Source organism: Patagioenas fasciata, chromosome 2, assembly GCF_037038585.1.
Source record: "Patagioenas fasciata isolate bPatFas1 chromosome 2, bPatFas1.hap1, whole genome shotgun sequence".
In the NCBI taxonomy this organism is placed as follows: Eukaryota; Metazoa; Chordata; class Aves; order Columbiformes; family Columbidae; genus Patagioenas; species Patagioenas fasciata.
The window spans coordinates 13,915,816-13,943,649 of NC_092521.1; the positions used below are offsets into that span (position 1 = coordinate 13,915,816).

Consider the following 27,834-nt stretch of genomic DNA (forward strand, 5'->3'; position numbering starts at 1 on the left):
CCGCGCACACCGCGCACACCGGGCGGAGCGGCGGGATGGAGCCGCTGCCGGGATGGCAGTTTGAGGAGTCCCTGTTCGCCCCCAGCCGGGAACGGGGCCCGGGCGGCGGGGACGAGCCGCCCCGCGGCGCCAGGCACTGCGAGCCCCGCGTGAGGAGCCGGGGGAGGCGGGGGGCGGCGGGCGGGAGCGGCCCCGGGGCGGCCCGAGCCCCCTGACGGGCATGTGCTCTGCCCGCAGTGGTTTCACAGCGAGGCGGGCGGCGGGGACGGCGCCGGCGAGGTGACGGGCGGCAAGTTCCGGGCGGACTGGGCCTACCGGCAGCGCGACTTTGAGGTATCTCCAGGCCTCTCGCACGGGCTCGGGCCGGGGAGTTGAGGGGATAGAAACCGGGGTGATCTGCGGACCCCGGTGTGCTGAGGCAATGTGTGTGTATGTAGTGTACACAATGAGGGAATGCGCGTGTATAGTGTATATAATGACGGAATGTGTGTGTATAGTGTATATAATGAGGGAATGTGTGTATATAAAAGCTTCCTGACTGAACCACGGCCTGTAGGTGCTGGAGCCTGTGTCATTGTCCCGTCCAGCAGGACAGCTCTTGGTTTGTGCCAAAGGGGTGACAGCCCCGTGAGAGGCGCGCTGGACTGGGCAAGAACCGTCCTGCTCAGGCTGCCATCGAGTCACAGAATTAATCTCAGAATGGTTGGCATTGGAAGGGACCTCTGGAGATCATCCAGTCCAACCCACCTGCTAAAGCAGGTTCACCAGAGCAGATCACACAGGAATGTGTTCAGGCGGGTTTGAATGTCTCCAGAGAAGGAGACTCCACAGCCTCTCATCATTTTGGTTGGAAGAGACCCTTACGATCATTGAGTCGGTGGGCAGCTGTGTCCTGGCAAGCTCCCCCAGCTGTATGTCGCTGCTCCAGGAGTCAGCATGAAGTCGGTGTGAACTGGCCAGGGCTGCCTCTACGCCCAACGCTGATCTAGATCAGGCTTGTGCATCTGAGAGGTTCCGCAGTGAGCAGGGCTGGTGTTTGTGTTCATGGAAGTCATAGCCAGAGTTAAGCATATGGGTTTATCTGCTCCTGGGGATAATTCTTTGTCCCACACAGGCTGTCATATTACTGGGAACCACCTGGCTGCCACTCACCTTTCTTGGAGCTCCCCCCGCTGCCAGGTGAAAGCTGAGTGTAGTTGTTGGGCTCCTGACTGGTGGTTTATGAGCTTCATTGCTGATTGTCCCACCGCTCTGCTGCCTCCCCCCACTCTGGATGGCTGGTTGTGCCTTTGGGTGTATTTATGTTCCGTTTTTGTTCCTGCTGGCTGTAGTCCTACACCCTGTCCTCACTGCCTACTTTCTGAGCCACATTCACAGAATCACAGAATGTTAAGGATTGGAAGGGACCTCGAAAGCTCATCCAGTCCAATCCCCCTGCCGGAGCAGGAACACCCAGATGAGGTTACACAGGAAGGTGTTCAGGCGGGTTTGAATGTCTGCAGAGAAGGAGACTCCACAACCCCCCTGGGCAGCCTGTGCCAGTGTCTGTGAAGAATTTTCTTCTCAAATGAAAGTGGAACCTCTTGTGTTCCAGTTTGTACCTATTGCCCCTTGTCCTATCATTGGTTGTCACCAAGAAGAGCCTGGCTCCATCCTCATGACACTCACCCTTTGCATATTTATAAGCATTCATGAGGTCCTGCCTCTAGTCCTAGTTGCAGGATCCAGTCTTTTGTTACCTGATTTCGTGGTTGAATCGGCTACTTCTGCCCTTGTTTCAACTGTAATAGCTTATTGTTCCAGGCTATGGTTTGCATTACAGGCTCCCTGATTGCAAAGCCCTCAGGCCAACTTCTGACTCCACTCCTTTCGCCTTGCCCACTGGATTTGTGGATCTTTTTGTACCTCAGTTGGCACTGACTTCTGCTTTTTAATGTTATTGCAGCGCTGATGCTGCTTTGTCTGTACCTGACAGATGCTTTCCAGTCTCAGCTGAGACTCCCTGAAGGGATTCATAAAAGTGTGCTGAGAAGAAAGATGCCTCAGGCTGCGGTCAGCCGTGGCTGCTGACCCTCAGGAAGAGCAGCCTGCTCCTTGCTGTGTGCTGTGGTGCCCTCCCAGGAGAGAATGACACCCCTCAGATCTGCTGGTGGAACAGGCTGTTGCTTCCAAACCCTTTCGTGTTGCAGGGACCCGTGTTAAAAATGTCCAGTCTTCAGTCTTATTGCTAACCTGGATCACTGTGACGGAACCAGAAGCAGAACTAGACTGTACATAAAATTACAGATTTTGGTGCTGACTGTAGAAAAGGGGCTGGAAATAAGTAAATTGAGGTAGTAATCTCATCACTCATTGTGAATACTTTTTTATGTCAGCCTAGGTCAATTGATAGGATAGAGATGACTATAATTGCTTGGGATTCACGATGCCTGTTCCTTGCCAGGCCGTATCTCTTTGTCACATAATAAGGCAAACAGGTGTGTCCTGGAACCCTCCTCTGATCTGTTTCCACCAGCGGCTGCTGCACTCGCTGGGCAGAGGAGAGCTCCCTCTTTTGCGTGACAAGAAATGCGAACTTAACAGCAGGGAAGAAAAATATTTCAGCCATTTTGCTAGGAACTATTTAGGGCATATTGCCTGGAAGCTCTTTCTGTTAGAACCATTCAAGTTTGCAACGAAAAATTAAATATTCATTTTTAGAGATGAGTGGATGAGCACTGCTCTTTAGTCTTCTGGTCTGAGCACTCAGATGGAGGCGGAGAAACCAAAATTCAGGTCTTAGCTTCACTGAATAGTTAATGTATTTAAATGATAATTGGAGTCCTGGTGAGTGCCTTGAGCATTAAGCTGCAGAAGTATTGCTCATTCTTGTCTTTTTCCTTAGCTCAATTAATACTTAATTATTTCTTTCAAATTAGAACCACCCCACAGGAATTATGGAGATTCACCCTCCTTGCGGTGTTCTCTGACTTGCTGATTTCTCATGTCAGGTGAGGTTCTTGCAGGTTCAAACCCTCCTGTGAAACATGTCACAGGTTTTAAACAAGGTCCCCCAAATTTAGGATGAGTGCTCTGATCATTGAATTGGTAGCAGTGGGAGAGATGCCTTGTGCCATATATTGCCCAGGTTGCTAGATGATCCCTTCTGGATCAGACCTCATTGGGGAGGGGTGTGGTGAATCCTGCCCGAGCTTAAACACGAGTTAGGACCGAGGTTGCTCATCGCCATCTGGACTTGCCTGTGTAGTATTGGGGCGCTTGTGTGCTGCTGGAGTCTGAGTCTGGAGAAATGAAAATGTGGACTTCAGCTTCTGAATTCCCTTTGTCACTGTAGTCATGAACAGAACATACTGTCAGGCTTGCCTTGAAATGAAAATCTCTCACTCTTTTGTTTTGTTTTTGTTTTTGTCAACGCTACTAGAAAGCCCTGTGTGAATACTCCAACTGCTTACTGCTCTTACCTCCCAGTAACATTGCAATGAGACGGGATGTCCAGGAGGGCCAGGCTCGCTGTCTGTCTCATCTGGGAAGGCACAAAGAGGCCCTGGATATCGCAGAAAAAATGGTAAATAATGCAAAAATCTTTATTTTAGGTTTTGGACATGAAAATATTGTCAGTAGTTTTTTTTTATATGGGCATTTTCTGGAAAAATAATCTTCATGTATATAATCCTTCAGGATGTTCAGTGCTCACAGTATTTGGTAAACAGAGGGTAACTGTCACTGCAGATATAATCACTCTTTAGAAATCAGAACACCCTGTACCACAATGAGCTCCCTGTGCAGGGAGGCTGGTAGTCCTGGAAGGGACTAAATATCATGCTCTGCCAGGCAGAATTAATGTAATGTAATAGGAATTATAAGAAGGGGGATAAATGAGTGCTTAAATCTTTCCACTGTAAAAGTGACGGTTCAAGACTCCCTTTTATTTCCATCTACTTGCTGCCAATCTGCCACCAAGAAGAGTATTAAACCACAAATTGAGTTTTTCCCATAAAGGAAAAAGTCCAGAGGCTCTGAAATCTGCTAGAATTTTACTGTTGCTGTTTATTTTAGATAAAAGGTGTTTTTACTACAGAAGAACAGCAACTGTATAAAAATCTGAAGGCAAATAAACAAATAACATCATTCAGGGCCTTCTTGGCTTTCAGACTTGGACAAGACAACTAGAAGGAATGCTGTCAGCTTGATCATGCATCATCTGTTTCATGTTGTATTATTTAAAATTAAGAGCACAGTTTTGTACCATTTAGAAATTACCTTTAGTGATATTTGTGTGTCATTATTTGGGGAAACATATTCTCAGGCTCTGAAGGGTGATTCTGTTCTGCTCCTGTTTTTAATCTATTCTCTTTTGTTTCTAGAGAAACGGCGCTACTAACACAGATCACTTAACAACGGTTCTCAACCTGCAGTTTGCCATTTACCAGGGTCTGGAAAATGTAGAAAAAAAGATCATGTGTCTACAGCAACTGATCTGTTTACATCCTTTCAACCCTTGGTATTGGAAATTACTTGCTGAAGCTTATGTGAGCCTTTTACAGAGTTTGTCTCCACTAGCCACTCCAGAAACAGATCTGAATCAGTCTGAAGAGGTTAATGTAAGTGATAGTAGCTTCGAAACATCAACTGGAAGAGAGATTAATTTACAGCCTCCCAGATCAGAGAGCCAGAAAGAAGGCACTTGGTCCAGCCTTGCTACAGACACAAAGAGCGAGGATGCAGTGACTTGTCCGGGCAGCCGAGCTGTGCAGGAATCCCTCAGCACTTCGGAAGAACCGGAAAGGACAGATGAAGGGAAACGCGCAGCCTCCGGGCCCTGGGAGCAGAACGTGTTGCAGGAGGTTGGGGTAAAGGCATGTGCCTCATTCATTAGAGCAAGGTAACTAAACGTGTTCTTAGAATAATGTTAACTTCTCCCAGTCGAGAACAATGTAAAGCATACTTTTCCCAGCCTTACTATTTTCAGCTTACATTTTCAATTAAAATGTTTGTTTCAGTGTTGGCAACACTAACCTAGAAGTACCCTGCTGTTGCTTCAGATCTAAAAAGCAAAATCTACTGGTATGGTCGCTGTGAACAACCTAAATCTGAGTGTACAGAGTAAACCGGTGTCCTGTACTATTGCAAAGCATTTTTTAATGACCTTATGATATGAAACTTTACAAGTAATGGCTGTTTGCTGGTGTGGTGTTACAGATGCAGGAGCAGAAGTGCCCCAAAGGGAAGGCCAGCCAGTCTTTCTTCTGCGCATGCCACCTGGCTTATTTGCTTGAAGCCTCATGCTCGAGCAAAAATGTATTTTATAATAATACCCCAATTTACATAATGAATGAGGTCGAAAAATGAACTCTGTGACAGCTGGTTGACAGGGCTGCATTAAAATGCTCTTTCCTTTTCTTCTCTCTCTTCCTAAAACTCTTGCACACAACAAAAATCCCTAAGACATAATCTTTCAAAGAGATAATTAGGAACTGTTTTTGCTAAAATAGTCTTGGATTTTTTCCCTTGTTGCCTCTCAGTAGCGTATTAGTCACTGAACGTATTTAAAGCCATTTTAGGAACTTCCAGAAATGTTCACAGAGAACACTTCATAACTGTCTTGTTAGGGCAAGATTTAAGACATGTGAAAAAAGATATAGTAGCTTTTAACTGTAATCAGACTAAGAGGTGATGACTTTAATTGCTACTTGGGAGAAGTTAATAGATGTAGTACTGATATTGAATATTAAAGCCACATTCATATTAAGATAATTTATGTTGCTTGTTTTGGTGTGTATGGTTCAGCACAGGGACAATTATAGATTGTAAGGTTTCCTTGCTTGGCTGAACAGTTTCACAAAGTGTTATTTTGGTTTTTATTTTCAGATATGCTTGTCCAGGATAAGCTTCTCCACTGCCCAGGGCTTATGCATTAAATAGGTTGTGTAATATTTTCAGGTCTTTTGGATTTTGAGTGAGATGCAGATGTTGCCTAAACATATGTGCAGCGTAAACTGCACCTGGAAAAGGGATGTTAATATCTCCTTTTGTAGGAAATAAGGTTCTGTGTTAAAGCATCATGAATAATTGACTTTTCTAGTTGTTTTTTTTTAAAAAAAGGAGAAATTGTTTTGTTTAATTTTCATTTTTCTTACATTTTGTTGATGCAAAATTTGAAACAAAAACTCTTTACATATTAAAAATAATTTCTATTTTGCTTTGAATTTCCCAGTGAAAACTTCACTGAATTTGCAAATAGTTTGTTGGCTCAGACTTGTAAATTTTGGTGTTTATAATGCTCAAATGAAAACTTTCATCTAAGATCTTAAGTCTTCTCTTCATAAAAATATACACCTTCCTTCTAACACCTGCTTCATTTAACTTTGGTAAACGTGATAAAAATATTTGTTGTTCTTTATGCATAAAGCTTGAATTAACATGTTTTACAGACCTTGTGTGAGGAGGACTCTGGAAGCTGCTCTCTGGTGGAGCAGCTGGTGATGGGTCCCTCGGTGACATGAAGCCACGTTGTGAGCACAGCGTCTCCCTTTCACCCCATCATGGTGGTGACTTCTGGGGCACTGTCTGGAACCTGAAACTGTGATGAAAGATTTTAGAAAATATCCCAGGGTTGGCCAGTATGGGGAGGATGTTTGATACTTGTCCAGACTCCCCAAAGTTCTAGCTTTTCAGGTGACAATCAGTCACTGCCAGATTAACTGCTTCCCTTGGTCTGACACCTGAGGTCCTGCAGTTAATGCTCACGGATCTGAGCTTCACTTTTGAATTATGACATGAATACACGAGGAGAAAAGTGTTTGTGCAAAGCAACCAGAGATACTTGGCATGTTGTTTTTCAAGAGTACTTCTCTGTACATTTGTCATATCACAGGTATACCATACACATAGTAGATTGATACAGATATATTTGTTTCTTTGAAGTTTTTTGCAGTTGGCAAAAGTCGGGAAGAAAAACTGTTTTTAAAGTATTATATTTTGTTTGGGTTCAGGTCTGCTGGCTTACTCTTTTGCCAGCTGTGCCTTTTTTTTAACTGCCTTTTTCATTTCAGGCTTTTACTTCAGCTTACCCAGTTGCAACAGTCGTCCTTTGTGCTACAGAGCAACATAAAAGGTCAAAAAGAAATTGATGACCAAGTGGCGCGATTTGGTTTCAGTGACAGCTCCTTGCTGTTGATGACCAAGGTGAGGGGATGTTTCATTCCGTGCAAGTTCTTGGGGGCTGGTTGAGGTACCTAAGCCGGTTCAGGCACAAAGTCCTGTAAGCGTGACACTCCCCTGAGCTAATTAGCTGTGCCAGGATGCAAGGTAAATTAGCTGGGGTGGGTTGCCCTGGTAGCGTGTTATCTGGAACTGCCTGTGATACCCATGGAGCGCTGCCGTGTGTCACGCAGCTGGATCTCTGTTCTGCTGAGATCCTCCTTTTAGGAATGTTCAGGGTTGTGACATTTCTCACTGAGTTGTATTTGCAGCTGTGTCATCGCTCTGCGTTTCCGGGGATGCAGCTTTTATCTCAGGAATTTCACATGGCACAAAGCAAATCACAAGTATGAAATGGGAGTGGAGATTACTTTGATGGCCGCAGTAGTATTGAACACTTCCAGGAATGTACGAAACGTATTCAGAAAGAGTCAGAGACATCCTTTTACATGATTTCTTCATTCTGTTTGATGTAATGGTTTCTAGTTTTAAAGAAATATAAAGGAGGAGAATAACATTGCATGACTTTATTCATAGAGATTTAACATTTTTAGTGCTATTTGTAGAGTTTCTGACTTTTAAGGCACAAAAGGAAGCCAGCGAGATTCTGCCTTTGCTGTCAGTGTTACAGGTTTAAGGGAGTAGTAGCCGAGCCATTGCCGGGCTGGCAGCTTGCGGGATTCCCTCCGTCAGAGGGCAGTAGCACGCAGACTATCTGGGGTTTTGAAAAGTTCGGGAGAAGAAACTTCTCTCCTTGCTTCCCTTGGTCTGACACTCCTCAGGAGGAGATCAGAGTGTTGGTGCTGTCTCAGGGTTAGCACTGAATACAGAATTGGTGTTGCTGCTACTCAGAGAGTAAAAAGCCTCCTGTACGAGCGTAGCCAGAAGTTCGGCAGGGTTGTGCGGCCGTGCAGCTTGGGCTCTCAGCTCCTCGTGTTTATTGCAGAACGCAGCAGGCAGACAACTTGGTCATGACTTGGAAGCTTCTCCTGGTTGGCATGTGGTTCATGTATCAAGGGCTTTTCTTGTAAAGATCTGCTGTTCACGTCTTATTTGCTGTTTCATCTGCAAATTATTTTCTTGTCTTCCATCTTCTTTCTTACTCTCTTTGCAGGTTATGGGGCAGGATCTTATACCAGAAAAACTAAAAGAGGAATTTCAGAGTGAGGTGAAATGCATAGGCCCTTCAGCACTGTCATCATTGGTAACTGCGTCAGCCGCAGAATTTGAAATCAAATGGTTCGGTAATCTCCAGGATGATTTATGTCACTTTGACAGTCAATTTTATTCAAATATAGATCTCCAACCGTCAGTAACTTAAAGGTTTTGTTGTATTTATTTTTGTATCTCCACATGATTATGGAACGATGTATGCAATAAAGTTCAAATTACATTTTTTAAGAATTCTTATTGTGTATCTTTTTAGCTTATACATTAATCTCTGCATTTAAACTCTTAACATCTCATCCTTTGCTGGGTGTTGGTCTCTTTTCCCGAGTAACAAGCGATAGGCCAAGTGGAAAGGGCGTCAGGTTGCACCGGGTGGGGGCTAGATTGGATATTAGGAAAAAATTCTTAGCGAAAGGGGTTGTCAGGCATTGGAACAGGCTGCCCAGGGAAGTGGTGGAGTCACCGTCCCCAGAGGCGTTTAAAAGGCCTTTAGACGAGGTTCTTAGGGACACGGTTTAGTGGTGGACTTGGCGGTGTTAACGGTTGGACTCGATCTTAAAGATCATTTCCAGCCTAGCGATTCTATGATTTTTTTTGTTCACTGGTTTGTTTGTATTTAAAATAATAAGGAATCTAGTATAAATTCAAGCTTTCAGTTAATCTCTCAGAGTTAGCATTCCTTCATAAGCCTCAGCATGCCGTGCTTGAAGCACCTGTGATTTTTTGAGGCCTGCGATGCCGGTGGGATGGAAGGCTTCTTTTATCATGTCCAGTCTGAAAGTTTATTGGTTATCAAATTCTACATTGTTGCATTTAGAGCCGTGAAATTAGCCATTTTCTTAATTCATTTTTTTAATATTTCTTAATGAATTGACATTATAGTGATTTCCTGTTCAGAGCTGGATAGCTAGAAATCTAAAGTGTATTTACGGTGAGAAACTGTCAACAAGAATAATCCCATACGTTTTAGGAAAGAAATCTAAGTGGTAAATACTTAGCTTAGAACTGGAAAGAGATTTTCTTTCTTCAAAGTGAAGCGTGTTTTTGCAGGCGTAGAACTAACTATAGCCTTCAGTGTGCTTAGATGAGGGAGCAGAAAAGCTGTCAAGTGTGTTTATATGTACTGAAGAGTGTTTAGTCAGATCGTATCCTTTGTAAAACCCTGCAAGGAAGATGCTCTTTGCTGTGAAAGCTGGCAGCGCTGTTTCTGCATCGCACAGCTCCTTATGTTACGCTTTCAGCTGATAATGACACTGCTTTGCTTGACTTTCTGAAGTGTTGGTGCTACGTGCTTTGGGTTTCCACAGAAAAAGGCTGAGATTACCCTGTAGTTTCTTTTGCTTTGAAGAATTTACATTTGTGGCAAGCAAGATGTGCTCTTCCTCTGTCTTCTCTTAAACTGAGACACTTAAATTCTTTGTAGTTTTCTGTAAAAGTGTTCTTTAAAGGATACAGTTTTAAACCAGGAATCTCTTAGACATAATTTGCTGTGCCTTTTCTTCATGTTTTCCCATGTTTTCTTTCTGAAGTATTAAAGAGTGCTGAAATCTTAAATAACTCACAGTTGAATGGTAATTCACCACATGTGAACACACTTTTTCTCTGCTACTTTGAGGTGAATTTTAAAGCTTTAAGGTACTAGTTAGGGAACCTGTCACTAACCCTTGGTATGGTCTGGCTCTCTGCTAAGTTGACTGTGCAATCTCTCCTGAAAAATGGAATATTGCCTTCAGCCATGTCAAATTATCTTTGATCGTTTGGTGACTTAACGCGATTAAACGACATCCTGGTCAGCTCGTTACGAAAGATGATGACTTGGCAAGTACACTTGGGGAAGCATTCACGCACTCATTATGTGTTACAGAATATTTGGTTTAGTCACGCTTGTGCTTTGCTAGGTGGGAATTTTTGTGTGCGTGTGTAGAGCATGATATTGGGATGACCACGAACCCCGCCTGAAGGACTGACTGCTGTCAGAAGTTTTCAGTAGGGACTGTCCATAACGCGCTGCAAATTAATTACCGTGCAGACATCACCAGAGGATGTCTTACAGCAAAGACATGGAATGCTTCATGTCAGCAAAAACCAGAACAGGGACTTCTCCTGGTTTCTTCGTAAACTTAAGGTCCCGAGTAGCCACATACAAAGGCTGTAATTTGTTTCTCCACAGCTCGGGAGGAGGTTCAGTAGGCAGGACACCAGAACACGACTTTTGTGGAACCAGGTCTGTATAGATATTTAATGGGAACTCACCAATTGATCCGCCTCCACGGTTCAGAAAGCAGAGGTCGCTTCGGAGCTGTTTTGGCAGCAAATTAAACACTTGCCCAATATGATTTTGTGAGTGAGATGTCCAGAACACACAAGAGCTAGCCAGCGTGATTTGGAAGTTTCCTGGTGTGTGTGCAGATTGTTTGACTTGAGTTTGTCTCTTAGACTGGCAACACAACAGTTAAATCCCCGCTGGCTCTGGGAGCAGAAGGCAAGCGACGGTTCCTAAGAACAGGCAGTATTTTGTCGAACGTAACGATAAAGCAAAAGTGTTGTTTTTAACTACTGCGAAGAAAACAACATCGATGTTGTTCTGAATGTGTCGCATAGTTACTGTTCCAAATAACCCCTGTTTATTGCACTGGGGCTATGAAATATTCCTTTGTCCCATTTGTGCCTCGCTATCTCTCATCTCAGCTACTTCAGTTCTTCTGGTTTTGGCCTGCTCCTCCCTTTTTCAGCATGCCACTTCCAACTCCAGTTTTCTGATTGTATCTCACGAGTGGCTTTGTCTTTCCACCTTGCATTTGAACGCCTCGTCATTGCTTCTACGTGCTGCATAATTCTACATCTACCTCGAATAGATTTCTTCACGTTTTGGCTCTTATTATCGTTATTAGTACATGCACCAGTACACCACACAAATTTTAGTATCGCAGACTGCAAGTGAGAACCCGTTAACAGTTACTGAGGCTTCATTTTGTTATTTTATCACTTGCTTATGTTACAGACACTTTGGGAGGGACCCTCTGACCCTGGTTCTGATGCTTCTGAAGTGATTGCCATGTACAAACACAATCTAATCGCGTGTCTTGCTATGGAGTGTTTGGATAGCGCTGGCTTTGTGGTGAGGGAGCGTGTTAGTGCTGTAACGAGCAACACTGATGTGGTTTTCTGCATCACAGAATAGTAGAATTGCTTGGATTGGAAGTGATCCTCAAAGATGATCTAGTCCAACTCCTCCTTGCTATGGGCAGGGACATCTTGCACTAGATCAGGTTGGTCAAAGCCCCATCCAACCTGGCCTTGAACACTCAGAGGGTCAGAGGGACCAGGAGCTCCAGGCACATGGCGCACTCTAGTTCTTCCTCGTTGACCAGGGGCAGGACATGAGGGAGTGGGATGGTGAACCCACCATTGAGCTGGAAGCTCATGTGTGCGAACTGAGAGGGAAGACAGCTGTTAAGAAGGGGCCACCTGAGAAGTCTGTCAACTTAGCTGCTGTAGAGACACAAGAAGGTGATCAGCGATCTCACAGACATAGGACTGAGATTACCTCCCCTGATCCCAGTGAGGGAACTTCTAGTCTGGTGCTGAAAAGGTCAGACAGTGAAAGCTCTAACCAGGAACAGGACTAGAGGGTCCCAGCCTTTGGCCTGGAAGAAGAAAGGGATGGCCAGGTGTACTGGATTGTGCGGATTCAGTGGCCTGGGTTGTGGTTTGACCCCAGTCTGCAAGTGAGCCCCACACAGCCACTCACTCACTCCACCCCATTGGGATGAGGGAGAGAACTGGAAGGGTAAAAGTGAGAAAACTTGTGGGTTGAGATAAAGATGGTTTAACAGGTAAAGCAAAAGCCACATGCACAAGCAAAGCAAAAAGAAAAAAAAGGAATTCATTCACTGTTTCCCTCCAGCCAGCAGGGGTTCAGAGCCCTCCCCAGGAAAGCCAGGCTCCAGTATGCGTAATGGTTACTGGGAAAGACACCATCACTCCCAATATCTCCCCTTCCTTCATCTTCCCCAAGCTTCTGCTGTTGAACATGGTGTCATATGGTGTGGAATATCATAGAACAGTTTGGGTTGGAAGAGACCTTCAGTGGTCATCCAGTCCAATCCCCTGCAATGAGCAGGGCCATCTTCACCCAGATCAGGTTGCTCAGAGCCCCGTCCAGCCTGGCCTGGGATGTCTCCAGGGATGGGGCATCCAACACCTCTCTGGGCAACCCCAGAAAAAAAATAATAAGACAACAGGACCCATTTCTGAAATAACCTCATAACCTCCTGGGCCAAGAAACACTGCACTGGGTGTGTGTGTCACACCCCCTGCCAGCCAGAAGCCTCTGGGGTGACAGAGTCATAATGGGCTGCTAAAGACCATGGTGAGAGCATTGGGCAATGGGACATGGAAGCCGTGAGATGTAAATTTAGCAGAAGCCACTTAATGTGTTGGTAAGAAGGGTCCCTCTGGATGGCATCGCTTCCCTCAGGTGAATCAACTGCACCACTCAGCTTGGTGTCATCTGCAAACTTGCTGAGGGTGCGTTGTGTGGGAGCAGCGTTCATTCCAGCCCTTCCCGTGCAGCAGATGGACGAGGGCTGGCAGCGCCCTGCTTGACCTTCCTGACAGCTACTTGTGAACACGTTCCCCTCATCACTGAGCAATCAACCTGTGGGGCCTGTTAGGATTTTTGACACAACTCATTGCTCAAACTGTAAACACAGCCTGTTTTCCATCAAAACTGAAATTCCAGTCATTTGATGTCCTAGTTCAGCTGTCGTCTGAACCAGCACAAGCTGTATCCCTGATCTGGGACTGAAATCAGCTCTTCTCAACTCACAGTGCTCATTCTGAGTTACTAGCTTGTTCCTGCTCTACTTTTCATTAGCTGTGTTCTCCAAAACTTCCGTAGGCAAACTGCCTTACCCCACAGAGATGAGAAAAGCTCCTCCATGGATTTCATGGGTCATGGCCTGAAGAAATGGGGGCTTCAGAGCTAGTGGCCTACAAACTTCTGCCTGTATCCCCTCTGTGCCACCCCTGTTGGGCCACAATGGTCAGGGAACTGAACCAAATAATTAAGAAAAATCTTAATTAGTCTGGGGGGACACCTGTATTTAGCTCTGTTTCTGCTGATTTCAGAAGAAACAAATGTGTTTTCACCTGGGCTCTGACTGCATGGAACTCATTTAGCTCTTGGAAGAGAAGAGTAAGATGCACAAGTCAAGAGAATATGAAGAAACAAAATGATTCTCAACGGGGTTTTAATTAAAGTCTTCTCTTTTATTTGAATGGTTGCTATATTTAGATAATTAAGTAGAATTGTCATAGGAATTAACATCAATTTTCACTTCTTTCCAAGGAATCCGAAAAACGTTGCTATGTACAGAATTTACAATAGGTTGTTGTTATTCTGAACTCCAAAATTTGGTATCGCAGGTAAAAATGTACACACCAAAACTAGAGCAGGATGCATCCATCCTGTTCCTTTCAAAATGTTCTTTAAACTTCACTTCCAAAATGATTGCTCTTCCAAAGACAAGAAACTTTCCTTACCTGAGATCTTGCTGCTGCGTTCAATTTCCATCATCCGCAGACTAAACAATGAAATTGCTCTCCCTTTTGAGCAGGTGAGGTCAGGCAGAATGGGCCAGATGTGCAAATACTTTCAGGTTTCTGTTTTCTGTTGGAGTCAGGTGAAAGATGATACAAAGCAGGTGTAAAAAGTAATATCTACTGATAAATCAATAGATGTTAGGCATCTAGTAATTTGGGGATTTGGTTGGAGATCATTTGTTTCATGAATTTTCTTACTATTTTTTGCCTTTCACTTACAGAAGCTTCCTTTGTTTCCGTGGATTATTTGGCAGAAAGATTTTCTGCTTTTGGTTCAAGCTGCTGAACCTCCGTAACTCCCTCTGTACCCGTATTCAATGGGCACTACGGACACTCAGTTTCTCTTCAAAAATAAGAAACCTCGAAGAACTCTGAAATAAAGTATCGTTATCTCTAACTTGCGTTCCATCAAATGACCACGGAGAGGATTTCTAAGATGCATGTGCTATTAAATGAAAAAGGACTTGCTCCTGGGAAAGTGTGTGACTGGTACGACTTTGCTTCTTTACTCGGCTTCACTTCCCAGTCTGAATCTACACAGCTGCTCCGCAAAGAGGAAAACTGAGCTGGTGGGATTGGAGGTTTGTAACAACGTGTGCTGGAATGCGCCCGTGGTGCTAATGAGTGTAAGTGAGCGTACGGTGCCGGCAGGATGGTCTCCGTAACCCAAAGTGTTGGTCTTGGTCCATGTCACGGTCAGCAGATCCCTTCCTAGAAGGCCTGTGAGCAGATGTCCTCGCTGCGCACTCCATGCTGTCAGCTCTAAGCCAGTGTGGTGGCAGAACCCGTGCTTCCCTGTCAGCTCTAAGGAGTCCTCCTAAATCCATAGTACGGTGCGATGACAGCACCAAGGTAGGCAGCTGCTGCCGGCATCGCCTCTGTTTGGCACAGAAATCTCCCTCAGTCTCCTTATGCAAGTGCAGAAAATACAGAGTGATAAACCGTGACTGATCCCACTTTAAAGTGTGTGGCCATATGAAAAATAGTTAACGCTGAAATCTACTGCTGCACAAATATGCTACCAAGGGCAGGTGACAGGCAGCAGCAGTGTCGTACGGTGAGCTGCATTATTTAGGTGTCTTCTTTCTGGGATTGTGATGCACCCAAGGTTTATATGTTCACAGGCTTTTCTTTTTAATTAGGGAAACCAAGCATTCACAAGAAGCAAAACAAAACAAGAGGCTTGAAATCATCCTCATTTTGTATTATACAGAATTTCTATATTCATCAGTACGCAAGCGATTGCTAAACAGGTCCTTGCTGCGTTCCCTTGCAATTCAAAACAAGGTGGTTATTATGCAAACAGGTTAGCTTTGTGGAGGCATCTCCACGGTGAGCTTAACCCTGTCCTGTTCGGTTCCTCCTGTCTAAGTCTTATAGGTCTGTAAACGTTCATGTTGTTATACAGAACAGCGGAGTTATCGGACACGTAGTGTGGCTGGTAGTAGTTGGTCTGGATGGCCTTCGGTGGTGGTGGGGGTGTGAACGAGACGAAGCCGTGGAAGGAATTAACTCTGTGCAGAGGTGATGGGGGGGTGAAGCTGCTGCTGAACATGAGGGTTCTTGGGGTTTGCTTGGTCTGGTGGGTGCTGCCGGCTGAGAGGTTGCTCAGGGGGTCGGACAGGGTGTTGGCGCTTCCCTCGTCGCTGTCGGAGAGGCTGCGCTGGGGCGCCCAGCGGAACAGGAAGGGCATGGTGCGTGGCGGAGACTTCGGTCCCCTCACGGGCTTGGACAGCGCGTAAAGGTGTCGGAACTCCTCGTCAAACAGCTCCACGACTTGACCCGTGAACTTGGAGAGGAGGTTGCGGTGAACCTGGCCACATAACCACGTGAAGCTGGAAGGAGAGACAAGGCGAGCGTTAGCGATAACCTCAGCCATGAGGCACTGGAGATCCCCGCGGGGTGGTGTGAGAGGCAAGTGTGTTTTACTGCTGAAGCTTCTCGTCCAAACACAGAATGAAGATGGTGTCGCAGTTGCATTTCAGGTCAGTTCACATCACTGCTCTTTGCCTTGGATCAAGCTTTGTTATTACAGCTGCCTCTAAAACCTTGTGAAGTTATACAACCTCCTAAAGGGAGCAGTGCTACAGACCCACTGCAGGACTGCATGTCAGATACAATACCCACCCCACAGTCTGGGTGTCTGCTCCACGGAAAGGAATTTAGACCCCGATTTTGGGTACCTCTCTTCTATGCACAATGATTAAATTACGGTCTTAGCCTGTCTTGTCTGCATACACATCAATTGTACCTTCCCTGCAGAATGCTGTGCCAGTTGGTAACTAACTCTCACCCACTCAAAACTGACATGAGAAAGACTAGCGAAAAATAACCATGCTTTGTTTTCATTTTGCTGTACTTCTGCATTGGTCAAGAGAAACACATAAAAACCCAACCTTTCTGTCACATCCCACTCCCACAAAACAAACTGCCATACCTGACAAATGCCTATTTTCTTCACTACAAAGAAAATAAAATCATAAATATATCCCACAGCCTTTCCAAAAATAAAAATGCTACTTTACTACAAAATAATGGAGAAACACCACAACAGTCTTCATTCTCGTAGTCCAGCAACACACCTTAGGATACCCCATAGTTTTTAAATGATTTTTCTTTTATGTGCTTCCCTAATTCACTTGGCAAACAGAAATTTGTGCTTTCCTACAAAACCACAAGCCAGGTTTATTGTGCGGTGCAGGCTGCATTGTCTGAGCAGCAGCGGCATCAATAAAATGAGCACAGCTGAGAGAATGAAATGCAATTACTCCCTGAGCTGACCGGGGCTCAGGCTGAGCAGCAGAGGATGCAGAGCAGCGCTGGATTTGAACCCAAGGTTATTTTGTGTCACCAAAACTCTGTCCCAGTTATTCCTGCGTGACTTTGTTTGCTACGCTGGATTAGCATGAGGACTGCTGAGAGCTGTAGGTTGGTGCACTTTACATCTTGTTCTTGTCATGTTTTGACACAGCTCCTGTGAAACTCCGTGGGACTGACAGCCTGAGCTGACACTGAGGGAGTAAAGACAGATGATTTGCATCTATGTTCGGGGCTTTACTAAAGAGGGCTGGGTTTGGGGCACACAGTTGTTTTATACTGTTGCTTCAGGAGCAAGGGGAGGAGTGAAGAAATCACTAGTTCAATGCCAACGGGCAACCTTACAATATATACTATATATTTTATGATTGGACATGAAAATATACAGTAAGTTACTAGAATACAGGTACTTCTCAGCCCCTTTCTTAATTCTAAATACTGACAAAACCTTGGGAGTCAAGGTCAGCAGCACAACAAGCTGACTCTCCGCTGCGTGGGTAACATCTGCTGTGCCAGCTCAACATCACCTTCATTCACTAGGAAGCAGGCTCTAAACCTTTGCATGTTCTTCAACTAACTGTTAAGGAGATGATAAGTCAGAAACAAATACAAAAACATACACAATTTGTCTGGGATATCTATGCTGAAGGTTACAAACTCATGAAAGGGCTCAGGCTGCATGGTGACAGGGTTATATTTCATGTGCTAGAGATGTCCAATTTATAAAAGAAGGTTCAAAAATAAATAAAAATTAATTACGCTTACAAATGTCTTTTAAAAAACACACACACAAGAAACTGGGAGGAAAAAACTGTTGGGCCTGATTTTGATAGTTTACTCCCACATGTAACTTCGTGGAAGACCTGACGGACAGATACTCTTTGTGGCTCATTGATCTTATCTCTAACCCTCGTAAGCAGAGAAATCTGGATCAAATTAATAGCCCAAAGATGGGCTGATGGCAAACAGGTCAGCTGTAAAGAGGTGAGATCTGTGTGATTTGAGACAAGCTTTGGTGGACTTCAAGTAGTGAGTCACAGCAATTTGCATCCTATGCACTCTGCCAAAGAACAAAGCAGAACTTGACATAAAGACTTAACAGGTTTTCATTGACTTCATCCCAAGAGGAAATTAGTTGTTTAGGTTTTAGGCCCTGTTTTGTTCCTTAGTTTACAGTTCTGAGAGCTCTTTTGAGAAAGGCTCAGAAATCTGTGATTGTCACTATCTGCCCAAACGGATCATTTTTCTACCAGGCCTCTCTGAGTGAAGCTCATCAGAAAGAAAACAAAGCACAAAGAACAACTGCTTGGGGCCAAAGCTGCAGCACAAGTTCAGTCATTAATAAATACTTCTCAGCCATCTTTCCAAGGCTTTGTCCCAAACACTATGTCCTGTCCTGCACCCTCTCATTCATGATTATCCGAATCAAAAGCCACCTCTCCTGTGCAACCTTTATTTGCACTGGACTTGTCTTTTTTTCTGAGTGTACCCTCTGTAGCTGCAGCTCTCATCCCTGGGGTTTACAATGCTACAGTAACATGCAGCATCACACACATTTAATCTGAAATGTTTTTTTTCAGCTGAGCTCAGGTTTAAATGAATTTATGGGTTAGTGTTGCCTGCAGGTGGGATAACCTCTGTGGGACAATCCTACCCCACCTGAACCTGTGTTCTTGGCAAAGCACCCCGGTGTTAGATACTGGCTCTGAAGAGGCTGGTGGCTTTTGAGTGGCAGCTGGGACTCCACTGGCCATGACGCTCACAGTTGTAGAAGCATAGAATAGTTCGGGTTGGAAGGGACCTTCAAAGGTCATCTAGTCCAGTCCCCTGCAATGAGCAGGGACATCTTCAACCACATCAGTCTACACTTTCTGCTGTTTTCATTTTGCCTTCTTTAGGAGCACTGAGTTAATGCACTATCTGACTTCGAATTAATTTAAAATAAAAAGGAATAACATCAGTTATCATGGGATGGGGTAGAGTAACACAGACACAGCAAAAAGAAAAACTACATCTGAACCCCACACCATAGACACTGGCAATAAAAATGAGAGAAAAACTGTAACTTAAACCACTTGCTCATGCCTGCACTTGTGCAGACACGTGGCTGAACAGCCTTCAGAGGCTCCTCAGCTCCAGTCTGCCCCGTGCAGCAGGACCACGCTTATCCCCACTGACCCAAGCAATGGCTTTTAAATTAGGTTTTAAAAACACTCCAGAACGGGAGATGCCACAGATGCTGTGGTGGTTCCTTTGCCTCTAACTAGTAACCAGCTTCAGTCCTCTTCAGTGTCCATTAGGCAAATATATTTTGTCCCCAAACACTTTGGGCAGGAAGAGTGATTCAGGGTTCCTTTCAAAGCAGTATGGCCTGAAGGGCCATTTTATCTCCTCAGTCTGTGCCTCTCTCCCCTTCTGCTATTACAAAATGATGCAGAGCAGAGCACTTAGGTGAAATGTCCTGTTGTACTGGTTTCAAGATCCTTTGTATCAATGTTAAGATCTATTCCCATTTGATTTCCAATAAATGCATTGCAGAAGAGTTTGAGTCTCTTCTACTCAATATCGTTCTTGTTTTTACCTGCAGAGATGGGTGGATAATATTGTGAGATAACAGAAAACCTTCAGATTAGTAAAGTGAGAGCAGCAAGCCTACAGAAATGCCATGTACTGACAGCCAGCTATAACCCCTGTTACTCTGCAAACTGGTGCTGAGAATGCTGAAGTTAAATAGTGCACAGAGTTGTTCCTCACCACTCTCTGCTTGCTTGCTGGGTAGGGGATTATATGGTTTAACAAGGCTCTTAAGGTTAGAAGATATTGCGACAGCAGTAGAGAATGACAGAAGTGACTGCACAGGACTTTGAGGGTTGGTTGGTTTGGTTTATTTTCAGGATTGAGAAGCCAAAAGGAAATTTCTTGGCTAAAGAAAACAGATCTTGTTCTGTCTCTCTTCTCCCACACATCCTTCACTTCTACTCTATATTAATTTGCTGTTGCATTTCTACACGTCTCTGGTGAGGGATTAAAGAAACCCTGACAGAACAAGAAAACCACAAGCCAATAAAAAAACCACTCTCAGTGTTCACTCATTTTTGTCTGATGGTTCATTTGGAAACTGAATAAACACTTGACTCGGCTCTGTGAACAGCTGAGCTCCTGCAGCCTATGCTAACCCCACGTACCCATCTTTACATTTGTCACTGCAGTTAAGTAGTCTTCCTGGTGGCACGCTTTTATTGGACTAGAGGTGTTTCAGTTTCTAAATCATAAACTGGGATGAAGAAAAACAATCTTATCCTTTTAATTAAATAATTACCTCCATAGTTTTTTTCTCTTGTCTTTTTGTACCTGGATTTCTAGGACACACTTTGGCCATTTGTGAAGCTTATCTATGTAGCCATGAGGCTTAGGAACTTCATTTATTTGATGCAGGTTCAGAGTCTACTGAAATTCCCTGACTGGAGGATCTTGATTCTTAATTAAAAACGCAGTTACTGTGATGCTGCATCCTCTATCTGAAATAATTACAGCAGCACAAAAGTGGAGAGCATATTACAAACTCAGCTCACAGAAAAAAAACAAAAAGAAAAAATAGGGAAGATGTAACAGTCATGTAGACACACACTGCCTACCTGTTCATGAAACACAAGACAAAAACAGAAGTCTCTGAAGTATTTCTGTTTTCCCTTTAATCACTAAGCTTGTCATATGGAGAACAAATCCCCAGATAAGCTGAGTGACATATGCTACATTAAGAGATCCCGAGGGAGATGGAAATGTATCATGTCTCATGATCACATCATCTGACGACCCAAACAATGAGGAAAGCTCAATATTAAGCTATACACATTTCTAGTTCTGCTCCAGGGCTGCACCAGCAAAGTTGTGTACATCAGTTTCTGAACATTTAAATTAAATACTCCATAAAGACCCAATATCAGCTTTAAAGCAACTTAAATGGATTATCAAAAAATGGCATATATTTGAAAACATGAGGGTTTTTTGTTCAAAGAAACTTCTCATCCCTACAAAAATTTATGTAGCACTGTTTTCATGAAGTGATATTAAAAATCATAACAGAGCACCTGCAATGGCTTATCTCACCTGTAAGATCCAGAGAGCACGTATTTCCAGTCAGAGATAAGAAACTTCTCTTGTATTTGCCCTGAAAATTTCCTGCCTGATTTTGCACAGTAAACCTCTCCAGTAACACTGCGAACTGAAATATTCTGTAAAGGAAAAAAAAATAAGAGAGTCAATTACATATTTTAAAAATGAAAAATCAGAAGGAAAAGGTCCTTTTCCCCCACTGCCTTTAGCTCGTCACTTCCCCAATGTCTGCTATGATGCATTTGCGGACTCTCCAATGTTATTTTTGAAGGTTTGGGGCTAGAGGAACCCGAGCCAAGCTCTCTCACCTGCCACAGGGCTACTTGTTTCAATGGGGATATAAACCTGCGTAAGCTCCCTCATTTTACATTGGCTATGGCACAACACAGTGGGGCAAAACCTCTGCTCTTCCAGTCCAGCTGGGCCTGCAAGGGCGCACGTGCTGCTCTCTAGTGCAGCCCAGACAAATCCCGTCCTGCAGGATCAGACGCAGGCACACGAGCGAGTGGAAGAGCAGGTCGGCTCGGCCCACGCAATGTACTGCACTGTCCTTGTACCTCAGCAGGAGCATTCAAGGCAGGCCAGGCATCCAGACCTGACTCCGCTGTCCCTACGTGCACTTTGCAGAATCAAGGCCTTAGTAAATGAGTGGCACCAAGGATTTGGCTCACACATCGTCGAACCTTATGTATTGTAGCAGCTTACTTATAAAAACAGCACAGGATTGTTCTTCCTAAGGAGTGCGGGTCTACAGACATGCAAAAGTTATGAGTATGTTTTATTAATTTCAGTTTCTTTGTATGCTTGGGGTGGAATTCAGCTGTTGAAACGCAGGTGTCTGGTGCATGTGAGATGCTCTCAAGTCTCCTGCACGCCCTCCAGCTGCCGTTCCCAAAGGCCGTTGCCTCTGCGGTATCAGCCATCCGCACAAAGATGCCACAGGTGCCCTACAGCATCTCAAGCAACAACTGAAATGGTCTCTAGGAAGTTATTTTTAAGGTCAGTTCCCTCTGGCAGAGATGAAGGCAGGCTAAGCTAACAGCCAGCTAAATTTGAGGCAGTATCTTTAAAACAGAGCTTTAAAACCATGTTTTATCAGAAACTATCAAGGTATTGCCATACAAAAGAATGTTGTCCACCTGCTACCCATGGCTACCAAACCACAGCTGCGGCAGAGCTGTTAAACACAAGCAGTTGTAACGCTTATGTACACACCTCTATTAGGGGTCTTAAGCTCTGTTTTAAGACTTCAGGGTCCAGATTAGTTTCATCTAAGGACCTAATGGAAATGCCTTAACTTCCTATAACATCCATGGAAAAATGTAGGCATCTTCAGAGGCGAATTAAGTGTGCTAACACTACCTCTGGAAATCTCTTGCTCCCTTTTAATTACAAGGTGGACTGACCCTAGCATCACCACGCGTCTACCTCAGACTGCCTAAAGTTAGGCAGACGAACCTGAGCCTAAGAGCTTCACAGAGCCACAGTACCTTGAAGAGATCCTCAGCAATTTGCAACTTGTCACACATCTCCGAGAAGAGATTTATATTGCCATGATCGAGCAACAGATAGACAAACACCATGCGCTTGTTCGCTGCCTCCAGGAGGTCACAGAGAATCTCGGTGTCCGTGAACACGTCCATCACGATAGCCAGCACCTATGGGAAAAAAACCAGAGGAGTCAGCAGAGTTAGTTTACATAACTAAAGGAAGCCTGTGAGGCCGCTGAAATGTAGTTTATTAAAAGAAAAAACACCACAAAAACCAGGAATCTTGGGAGATATGTGTATATTTCTTCTCATTTTCTCCCTCGGCGCCTGAATCAGTAAATTGCTGAGACATGTTGTGTCATCGTTTTATTGCTTGTATAAAGCCAATATAACACACAACGTGCGCACTTCAGTTAAGCTCTTTTAATCATGAAACACAAGATTACCTATGAATTTGTAGGTGAGATTTCAGCACTAGGAAATATATTGAACCACTAATCAGAGAATAATAAAGATGTAGCTAAAATAAGAGACTGCAGCCCTTGCCAAACGGCTGACTAGCTTTCATAAGTCACATGCATTTAGGAAGAATTGCTGGATGACGCTTTCTCTGTTATGACTTACAGCTGGCACGGTCCTGGCTTTAAATCCTCACTCTGCCATTGGTGCTGGGGTGACAGACTGCAACAGCTCCAGCTTTTGTTGTTGTTTTTGTTTTAATCATGATTTATAAACTGTCTCATTTTAACCATACATCCAGGTTTCCCAAGTCCCGACTGGCAGGACAGTGTGTAAAAGTCTCATGACTGGGCATGAAAGCCCCAACAGCTACTTAACTGCACACCCCCCAGCCAGCACGGATCGAGGGAACAGTAAATGTAATATAAACCCAGCTCCTCCACGCTCCAGCCCTATGCTCAGCGCTGGACACGGCCTCGTGAAGGTGCTGGTCTTTGATGATGATGCTGTTGTCCACGGGAAGGGTCACCTCCCCAGGGCAGTTCAGCGCAGCTCACACCTGATGTATCTTCAGAAGGTGCCTGTTTCCCCACTGACTAGCAAGGGAACCCTTGATAATTGCAGTCACGGTTATCACCTTCAAACAACCAAACTTTGCAGTATCTCTGCAGATCTGTCTTACCAATTGCTTCCATCTTGCACTCAATTTTCCTCCAAAGCCTGTGCCCACACCTGAGTTGATTCCCTTCACCCCGCCTAGGAAATCCCACAAGACCCAGCACATCCAGCGCCGCCAGCACCCTGTTCAGGCAAGCCAAATTAATCACGGTGTGGCGAGGATCCCACACCTTCCTTCTGCTGCCAAACCACGGCGCTGCAGAAAGGGCCTTGCCAGCGCTGGGTAAGCGGTACAATTATGTCCAATATCTCATATCCGCACATACTGTTAACTCACCTCAGCTTTTTAAACGGTACAACACCACATCTAGCCTCACCACAGCTCTGGACCACTCACTCTAGTTCTGCTTTTTTCACCAGCTGTTCCCAATTTGTATTTCTGCACCTGAATTTCCTCTCCTATTCACAGTACTTCTTGCTTCTTTTGCCCAAAGTTCATTTTATGATTCATGCCTGTTCCACAAACGTGTTAAGATCATAGTACCGCTCTCCAGTTCTTTGCAGCTTGATGTTGTCCACAAACACAGTCTTTATTCTGTTGTTTACAGAGATCTCAAATACAAGGCTATCCAGGATAGACCCTTATCAGATCCTAATTAATAAATGCTGCCATTGAAAAACTGCACTCGAAAAGCAGTTGCCCAATTTATATTTTAAGTGTTGCTCTAGCACCCTCTTGTAATGTAAATTAGATGGTTAAGAAGGTCACGTGAACCATGGATTTATAGTACATTTCCCACTTCTTCCCCTACAAGTTTTCTCCTCTGGGGACTGAAAATCGGCCTGGGTTGATGCTTCACCTGAGGCTTATTTTATTATTCCAGAGACATTTCTTCTGTTATACCATCTTTCTGATGCCACCAACTTAAAACGACTGATCTATAATTCCCCTGATGTGCTGTGCACTTGTAGCCCAACGGGGATTCTCCCCCCTGCAGTTACATTCAGGGTTACCAGACCCAGCACTTGCAGGAGAACAATAAAGCAAAAGTCTGTAACTCTGCCTGGGCTTGTTCCTGACCGTTCCCCTGTGAAAACACCGATGGCCTCTTGAGTTTATACAGAGGGAAAACTCCTGTATGATGGTAAACACAACCCTGAAATGTCAACTGTTTTTTTTCCAGGAAAGGAGGCGAGCTGCCAGAATGCAAGCAGCAGAAGCTTTTGTCCCCCTCCAGCCACTCAGCTTCTGGTTTCCCAGCGCGTGGGCAGCCTGGCTTGTGGCTGGCACCTCTCTGCAACCCCCCCAACACTTTGGCTGGCGTCAGGAGCATTGTCCGCATCTTTCCCATGTGTCAAGTTATGCTGCAGATCCTCCACAGGGAGCCCACGTGGCATTTTTAGTGACACTGGCAACGTATTAGGGATGAAAGATCTTTTTTCCTCAATAATTTCCTTCCTCTAGGGACGGCTGCTGGCACACCAGACGTGTGCCCTTCTCCAAGCTCCCCTTCACCCACAAATCCCCTAAAACAATCGCTAATGGCTCAGAGATCACTTTAGCTTGACTTTCATTACTGGTGCAATGTTCTGAACAGAGCGAACCATCCTGCTGGTGATGCAGAAAGGACAGAGCCCAGCTGCCCTTTCTATGGCACATTTGCTGCACTGGCTCAATAGGAGTTTAAAAGGAGAGGGAATGCCTTTTATTTTTTAAGTCATTAACATAAAAAGGTGTTGGTGTGAGTACAAAAAAAACCCAAAACCAACACTGCCTGTCTTCAAACACAGACTTGTTACAGCGACTTTCTAGAGCAAAGCCACAGTACGACACAACAGGCTGGCCCAGATCAAACGCCGTGTTTACCTGATCTTTTTAAGAGCAGGAAGACAACAGAGCGCAGAGCGCAATTCTCTCCCCGTACCTGAGTGGACTTGTTGATGTACCGACGTATGATGTCTCTAATGTTGTTGTTCTTCTCTGTTTGGAAATACACAGTGGCAGTGGATTTTTCCTTTAAATAGGGCTTCTCCGCTGTAATCCATGTGTGCAGAGCTGGCTCGCTGCTGTCAGAAATGGTGGGGAAGTAGGTCCCTGAAGGGAGTGACCCGGCATCGTTCTGCTTTGGTGCAGCCGCCCCATCTCCAGCCAGGGACTCCTGCGCATAATAAGACTCCCTGGCGTGATCCTTGATGTACTGAGCTTCCACCGAGGAGAGGAAATCCACCTCCCCCTCTTTGCTTAAAGTTTCCAGGTAAGAGTCTGTCCCACCGTCCAGGAAGGCATCAGTGGCCAACCTTACGCTTTCGTTGTGGCTGAAATCTGCTTTTGTCGACTTCGAGGACTTGTTCTTGATATCCTCCAGCCTTTTCCTGATCTTGCCCATGTGTCTGGAGTGGCTCATGGCTCTTTGTCGCAGCAGCTGCTCTGCCGAGCAGGCACCACGCATATGGGTGGCACAGGCAGTGCAACCGTCCTTGTTCGGAGCCTGCATTCTGGCGTGAAATCACCTTGGCTAAACGAATTAACTATGAATAAAAATAAAGAGATCTTATTACCTCAGGCAAATTCACACTCCCTGATTTTGTTAGTACAATTATCTTCAAAAAAACCCCCGAAGGAAACTTGCTTCTCAGCTGGTGGTGTACTTCGGCAACAATCCGTTTCCAGATGGGACACAAGCGCAAAACCGATTAGATTGCTTATCTGAGAGGCACCCACCTCACCCCTAGGGCTTTCGAAGGATTTGAGTCCAATTACCAGTGCTGTCCGATTCGGTTGTATTTCTCTTCCTGTCGCATCTTGTGAACTGTGAGGGAGGGAAGCGCTCAAGCAAAAGCAGGTAAGCTCCCAAGCATCGTTGCACAATCTTCAAAACAGCTTGAGGCTTCTCTGTCTTCGCATAGTATTCGTTGGGGAGCAAAAACAACTCTGACGTTGAACTGGGACAGAGACATCGGCCATGTCCATAGCTTCAGAACAGCAGAAAGGGTCACGGACTCGTCTGCACCTACATGCTGCCGGGCAGGCTTAAAAATAGACTTCAACTTTGTCACTGTGCCCCGTTCGTAGCATGTTGCTATTATCATAGACGATTTACTCATTTATTTCTTTAAAGCTTTGTGACTACGCCATCCTATTAAAAGAAAACTACCCCTTCCTAAACATCCTGAATATTATGTGGAGGGAGGGTTGTGAGCTGGCCTCAAAGCATCAGAAATACAAACACTCATCACTTGATTGTGCACACTTAGGGCTGTTGGTTGGTTTTTTTTTTGTTGTGTTGTGTTTTTTTTTTTCCAGGCAGCAGCTTCTGGAGTCACGTTGTCCCCGTGGCAGCCGGGCTGCTGTGTCATTAGCAGCACAGGGGCAGGTTGGCAGCGGGGTGAGAGGCGCAGCGCCCCGGGGGAGCCGGGCCGGCTGGGATGACTGTGCAGGGGCGAGGAGAGGCAGGGTGGGAAGGCAGCCTGCCTGAGGTTCGCCATGCATACCTGTGTGCGTGCTTGGATGCAGAGGCACGTGTTTTCTCACGCAGGTTGAGTTTGCCCTCGCCTCGTTCGGTGCTGCATCTGTGAGCCGGTGGGGAGTGCAGGACAAAGGGGACACACGGGTCTGGGCTCCTGGTCCGGGTGCTGAGGGCACATCTGAGCGGGGAAACGGTCCTGTCGCTCCGGCCAAGGCGCTTGGTCATGGGTGTCGTCAGGGTGACACAGGCCCAGGGCAGCTTCCCACATTCGGGGTCTGTGTTCGTGTCAGAGGCTCTATGGGAATTAAAAAAAAAAAAAAAAATATATATATATATGTAGATACGAGCGACACAAACATCTATGTATGAGAAGAGACAAGGGTGTGAAACGGTTCAGATTTTAATCCCGGAGCCGCGGAGGGCCCAAATCCCCCACCCGGGCTTTGCTGTGACTGTGGGAGCGATCGCGTCCGTCCCCCCGCCCCCAACATCCGCCCGCAGCCGCGGGACGCGGCCGCAAGTCACTAATTGTCCACTGACCTGTTCTGCGCAATTAACGCCGAAAAGGATGCCGCCCAATTAACCTGACGTGCCGGATCGCGCCCTGTCAGCGCCGGCCGGGGCCTCCCCGTAGCCCGGCCGGGGCCAGCGCTGCCACCTCGGGTTTCAACAGGGTTACTCGCTGTCCCACACGGTCACCCTCATCCCCACAGCACGGCCCCACGCAAGCCACTCAGACTGTCATCATGGGGTCCCACACGGTCACCCCGAGGCCCCATGCGCCCACTGCGGGGCCCTCCGGCAGGGACCCCGCTGGAGCAGCCTGAGGAAGGGCCGGGCCGCGGGTCGGGCTGAGGCGGCCGCCGGGCGATGGCCGGGGCGGGAGGCGAGAC

At 45.5% G+C, this 27,834-nt stretch overlaps 2 protein-coding genes across 4 annotated transcripts; one reads left to right on the plus strand and one right to left on the minus strand.

Moving 5' to 3' along the window:
* Positions 1 to 8,604, plus strand: C2H8orf76 (chromosome 2 C8orf76 homolog). 2 transcript variants are annotated; one of them, XM_065831179.2, is made up of 6 exons: positions 1 to 149; positions 238 to 333; positions 3,422 to 3,565; positions 4,365 to 4,882; positions 7,053 to 7,185; positions 8,315 to 8,604. In XM_065831179.2, the coding sequence occupies exons 1-6, from the start codon at positions 36 to 38 to the stop codon at positions 8,519 to 8,521; spliced, it is 1,212 nt and encodes a 403-aa protein (XP_065687251.1). In that variant the 5' UTR covers positions 1 to 35; the 3' UTR covers positions 8,522 to 8,604. The 2 variants fall into 2 exon arrangements, with proteins under 2 accessions (XP_065687251.1, XP_071659928.1); XM_071803827.1 differs by lacking the exon at positions 238 to 333.
* FAM83A (family with sequence similarity 83 member A) lies at positions 6,473 to 27,812 on the minus strand. 2 transcript variants are annotated; one of them, XR_011737347.1, is made up of 6 exons: positions 27,482 to 27,812; positions 25,400 to 27,236; positions 22,398 to 22,565; positions 20,902 to 21,026; positions 13,918 to 15,812; positions 6,473 to 6,580 (listed from the first exon to the last, which is right to left on the minus strand). XR_011737347.1 is itself a non-coding variant. In XM_065831178.2 (5 exons), exons 2-5 carry the CDS (start codon positions 25,967 to 25,969, stop codon positions 15,272 to 15,274), a joined length of 1,404 nt encoding a protein of 467 aa, XP_065687250.1. In that variant the 5' UTR covers positions 25,970 to 27,236; positions 27,482 to 27,812; the 3' UTR covers positions 13,602 to 15,271. The 2 variants fall into 2 exon arrangements, 1 of the variants encoding a protein (XP_065687250.1); XM_065831178.2 differs by lacking the exon at positions 6,473 to 6,580 and having other exon boundaries at positions 13,602 to 15,812.
* Positions 27,813 to 27,834: the final 22 nt, after the last annotated feature.